A 5,711-nucleotide genomic window follows, 5' to 3' on the forward strand; every position below is an offset into this window, starting at 1 on the left:
CTCCCAAAGTGCTGGGATTACAGGCTTGAGCCACCGCGCCCGGCCCTCTTTCTTTCTTTAGAGGCCTTGCTCTGTTGGCCAGGCTGGAGTGCAGTGCCATGATCTCAGCTCGCTGCAGCCTCCACTTCCCAGGTTCAAGCAATTCTCCTGCCTCAGCCTCCTGAGTAGCTGGGATTACAGGCGTCTGCCACCATGCCCAGCTAATTGTTGTATTTTTACTAGAGACAGGGTTTCACCATGTTGGCCAGACTGGTCTCAAACTCCTAACCTCAGGTGATCTGCCTGCATTCACCTCCCAAAGTGCTGGGATTACAGGAGTGAGCCACTGTGCCCAGCCTATTTTCTCTTCTTTTTTTGAGACAAGGTCTCACTCTGTCACCTAGGCTGGAGGACAGTAGTGGCACAGTCACAGCTCACTACAGCCTCGACTGGCTGGACTCAAGTAACCCTCCCTCACTTCAGCCTCTCAAGTAGCTGGGACTATAGGTGCAGGCCACCATGCCTGGCTAATTTTTTTGTTTTTTGTAGAGACGGGGTCTCACTATGTTGCCCAGGCTGATCTTGAACTCCTAGGCTCAAGCAGTCCTCCTGTCAAGGTCTCCCAAAGTGCTGGGATTACAGGCATAAGCCACCCTGCCCAGCCCAATAATCCTTTTCCTTTACCCAAGTTTGAGAATCACTGGGAGATAGACAGGACTGACACAGGTGGAAAGACGTGTTGCTGAAGTCAGTAGTGGAGAATGTGGTTTAGATCTGCCCAGCCAAGTAGGCTTACAAATATCTCACTACTGAATTAGACCTACACATCCAGTGGCAGGTAACAATGGACAGCCAAAGGCCCCTTCTTACAAGTACAGGGCCAGCTCTCTAAGCTTACGACAAGAAAAATACAGCCAAGAACACATGCTCCCTGCAGGGAGGCAGATCCCAAAGAGAAGGAAGGAGGAACGAGTGTGCTTAGCTCCTCCAGTTTGCTGGGTGGGAGAGAGTTTAGGAGATGCCTTCATACAAGCCTCTTGGAAACAGGGAGGAAGCGTAATGAAACTTGCAGACATTACAGATTCTCATAGAAAAACAAGAACAGGCCGGGTGCGGTGTCTTACGCCTGCAATCCCAGCACTTTGGGAGGCTGAGGTGGGTGAGTCACCTGAGGTTAGGAATTTGAGACCAGCCTGGCCAACATAGTGAAACCTCGTGTCTACCAAAAATACCAAAATTAGCCGAGCATGGTGGCACGTGCCTGTAATCCCAGCTACTTGAGAGGCTGAGGCAGGAGAATTGCTTGAGCCTCAGAAGTGGAGATTGCAGTGAGCCAAGATCGCACCACTGCACTCCAGCCTGGGCAACAGAGAAAGACTCTGTGTGTCAAACAACAATAACAACAAAAACAAAAACAAGAACAAATTATTTTTTATTTATTTATTTTGAGACGGAGTCTTGCTCAGTCGCCCAGGTTGGAGTGCAGTGGCGCGATCTTGGCTCACTGCAAGCTCCACCTCCCGAGTTCACGCCATTCTCCTGCCTCAGCCTCCCAAGTAGCTGGGACTACAGGTGCCCACCACCACACCTGGCTAATTTTTTGTATTTTTGGTAGAGATGGGTTTTACAGTGTTAGCCAGGATGGTCTCGATCTCCTGACCTCGTGATCTGCCCACCTCGGCCTCCCAAAGTGCTGGGATCACAGGCGTGAGCCACCGCGCCCGGCTGACCGTTTACTACAGCGATTGCAACCCTTTGTTTTTTTAAGCAGAACGTTTTTCTAAGTGGTTAAATTGAACAAAAAAAGAACTCCATGTCATTCCAGGTATCACCACCATCCACTCTCCCTGCCCCCAAACTTCTGAGAGCACCTTTTGAAAAATGAACTGACAGCAGCTGGCACAAATCCTGATGTTCAATACGTGCTCCGGAAGTGTTTGTTGAATGACTAAATGACCGAATGAGTCCTGTTAGGAAACCAGAAGTGAGTGTTTTTCTGAGCACTTCAGCTGATTTCACTCATGGTCACTCAACAATCACGTTTGGAGAAAAAAAGATTCTATTTCTGCTCAAAGCTGTGTGCATTTAAGGTGTGAGAAAATGAAGCATTGGGGCTTGGCAAAGATAATGAATGTCTCAGGCCAGTGGTGAGATTATCAGGCAGCCACGAGCAAGGGCCAGAGGAACAACTTTAGGGTTTGAAAGGAGAAAGAGGGAGAAAAAGACTGGGCACGGTGGCTCATGCCTGTAATCCTAACACTTTGGGAGACCAAGGCGGGCAGATCACTTGAGATCAGGAGTTCGAGACCAGCCTGGCCATATGGTGAAACCCCGTCTCTACTAAAAATACGAAAATTAGCCAGGTGTGGTAGCACGCACCTATAATCCCAGCTACTCAGGAGGCTGAGGCATGAGAATCACTTGAACCCAGGAAGTGGAGGCTGCAGTGAGCTGAGATTGCGCCACTGCATTCCAGACTGGGTGTCAGAGTGGGACTCCCTCTCAGAAGAAAACAAACAAAAAGAAAAGAAAATCAGCCCTTACAGGCGAGGCACTAATTGCTGAGGCACTCATTGGCCAGGCACAGTGCTAGGTGCACACAAACAAGTGATCTTTGCTGAATCCCTTAGAGACAAAGAGGAGGTCGTCTCTTGGTTTTACAAGAGAAACCAAGGTTTACAGGTTGGGCACAGTGGCTCACGCCTGTAATCTCAGCACTTTGGGAGGCTGAGGCAGGAGGACTGCTTGAGTCCAGAAGTTCCAGACCAGCCTGAGCAGTATAGTGAAACCCCCCATCTCTGCAAATAATTAAAAAATTAGCTGGGCATGGTGGCATGTGCCTGTAGTCTTAGCTACTCAGAAGGCTGAGTTGAGAGGATTGCTTGAGCCCAGGACGTCAAGGCTGCAGGGAGCTATGGGTGACGGCAACACCCCATTTCAAAAACAAAAAACAAAACAAAAATTAAAAAAAAAAAAAAAAAAAAGAAAAGAAAAAAAGAAACCAAGGCTTGCAGATGTGACTTGCCCCAGGTCCCAGGCCTGGTCAGTGGCAGCGCTGAGTTCTGGACATCTGTGTGAAGGTTGCTCACCTAATGCTCCTCTGTCTCCCTGGGACCTTTTCTCTTCCAGGGGCAATTGGATTGGCGAGGCCCCGTACAAGATGGGAAGGCCGTGCTCCGCCTGTCCCCCCAGTTACCAAGGTAGCTGCAATAGCAACATGTGCTTCAGTGGGCTGAAATCCAACAAGCTCCCGTGATTCTAAATTTTCTCTGGGCTTTGGTGTGCCGCCAGCTGGGCCTGACCCTCCATGTCCTGCCCTCAAAAAACTGGGGGGAGAAATAATTTCTTCTTTAAAGGAGATGAGTTAGAATTACCCCCTATTTAATTTTCCCTCCTAGATTCCCTTTCTTAAATGTCCAACATGGGTCAAAAGAAAATGACCTCCTCGCCTTCCTTCTTTCCTAGTTGCATCTTTCTTTTCTTGGGCCTCCGGGAAAGAGTCCTGCATCTTTCATTAATTCAGTTCTCAGAGAACCAAGGCTGGAAGGCATAGAACTGGCACCTTAGGACCAGGCATAATGGCTCACACCTATAATCCCAGCATTTTGGGAGGCTGAGGTGGGAGTATCACTTGAGTCCTGCAGTTGGAGAACAGCCTGGAAAGCATGGCAATACCCCATCTCTATTTAAAAACAAACAAACAATCAAAACACCTGGCACCTCAGTTTTGTAACTCTCAGGCTTTGCCAAAGCCAAATGACTTTGTCCATCCAATGAAAGGAATTCCACCAGGTGTGGCGGTTCATACCTATAATCCCAGCATTTTGGGAGGCTGAGGCGGGTGGATCACCTGAGGTCAACAGTTTGAGACCAGCCTGGCCAACATGGTGAAACCCCATCTCTACTAAAAATACAACAATTAGCCAGGAGTGGTGGCTCTCGCCTATAATCCCAGCTACTCGGGAGGCTGAGGCAGGAGAATTGCTTGAACCTGGGAGGCGGAGGTTGCAGTGAGCAGAGACCGAGCCACTGCACTGCAGCCTGGGGACAGAGCGAGACTCTGTCTAAAAAAGAAAGGAAGAAAGGAAGGAAGGAAGGAAGGGAGGGAGGGAGGAAGGAAGGAAACCCACTTTCATTCATTCCATAATAGTCAACCAGTTTCTGGGCAGCCTTTGAGGACTTGTGATTCCCTCCCTGAGTTGGGCGCATTTCAGGTCCATGATTTCAAAAAACATTGAAATTGGCTTGTGGACATCCCCCACCCCCACTGCATGATATTGGAGCCACCACAGAGTCCAGGCCCCCCTTTTTACAGATGGGTACACTGAGGCTCAGAGCAGGGTGTAACTTACCCAGAGCTGCACAGCTCGTCTTTGATGGCCAAGGTTGGAGCTCAGTCTCTGACGGCCCCTTCCCACTTCCTCGGCTCTCAGAACTGAGAAGTGAAAACCAAAGTTGGCCTGAGGGGACTCTCTCTGGGCCTTTTTTTCTCTTTCTGTCTCTGCCTCGGTCTCTCTCTTTTGTCTACTGTCCGTTCTATCTCTGCCTGTTTTTGTTTCTGTCTGCGTCTCTGATTCTTTTCTTCCATATCATCTTACTCTCATTCCAATAAACCATTTCTCTTCTCCCCGCCATCCCACCGCACAAAAGTCCTTTTGTCTCCAGAGATAGTAAAATCTCCTCCCTCAGACCTTGCCCTGCAGCTGGGGCCCACTCCCTGCCTGTCTGGAGAGTTCCTCCTTTGAAGACCTGGGATGGAAAACAGGCCCTTTTCCGTGGAGTCCCTATATTGTCCTGGATGGAATGAGTTTTCTCATCCTGTGCATGTCACCCCCTCCCATCCCACCCCCCAATAAAGTCTTTTGAGATCCCGTGTAGTGGCTCTTTCTGGTCCCTCCTTCTCTCAGCTCCCAAGAGGGTCAAAAGACAAGGAACGGGAACTGGGTGGGGGAAGATGGGTGAGAGGAAAACCAGCTCAACTGGAAGACCAGGGGAAGGAACTAACAGCGCTTTGGGCCCTGCTCTGTAGAAGGCTAGATCAATGCACAAGTGCATGCACATATACTATTGCTCCATTTTACAGATGAGATAAATGAGGTGTGGAGTGAGGACTAATTTCTAAATGCTGGAAATGAGTGAAATAAGAGAATTAAGAGGTCAGACATCATGGCTCATGCCTGTAATCCCAGCATTTTGGGAGGCCAAGGCGGTCAGATAGTTGAGGCCAGGAGTTCGAGACCAGTCTGGGCAACACAGTGAAACCCTGTCTCTACTAAAATTACAAACATTAGCCAAGCATGGTGGGGCACGCCTGTAATCCCAGCTACTCAGGAGGCTGAGACACCGGAATTGCTTGAACCAGGAAGTGGAGGTTGCAGTGAGCCAAGACTGCACCACTGCACCCCAGCCTGGGTGACAAAGCAAGTCTGTGTCTCAAAAAAAAAAAAAAAAAGAGAGAGAGAGAGAGAATTAAGGACACTGTTGTGAGTTCATTATTCTTAGGCTATATCTTTCCTACTTTATTTTTTGGACTGGGCTCTTGAAGGCAATATCAGAAATGGAAAACCCAAGAGATCACGTGGAATTCCCACCTTACAGTGGCATTTTTTGCCTGTCTCTTCCCTGGCATGGTGGCTCACGCCTGTAATCCCAGCACTTTGGGAGGCTGAGGAAGGTGGATCACCTGAAGTCAGGAGTTCCAGACCAGCCTGACCAACATGGTGAAACGCTGT

The 5,711-nt window shown here is 49.2% G+C and overlaps 1 protein-coding gene across 1 annotated transcript in view; it reads left to right on the forward strand.

Annotated features, from left to right (window-relative positions):
- Window positions 1–3,683, forward strand: part of R3HDML (R3H domain containing like) — a 13,189-nt gene extending 9,506 nt beyond the window's left edge. Inside the window, exon 5 of the mRNA XM_023227890.1 lies at window positions 3,109–3,683. Coding sequence (XP_023083658.1) covers window positions 3,109–3,235 — 127 coding nt within the window. The 3' untranslated portion in view covers window positions 3,236–3,683. The remainder of the gene's footprint in view (window positions 1–3,108) is intronic.
- Window positions 3,684–5,711: the final 2,028 nt, after the last annotated feature.

This window comes from Piliocolobus tephrosceles, chromosome 20 (genome assembly GCF_002776525.5).
Source record: "Piliocolobus tephrosceles isolate RC106 chromosome 20, ASM277652v3, whole genome shotgun sequence".
In the NCBI taxonomy this organism is placed as follows: domain Eukaryota; kingdom Metazoa; phylum Chordata; class Mammalia; order Primates; family Cercopithecidae; genus Piliocolobus; species Piliocolobus tephrosceles.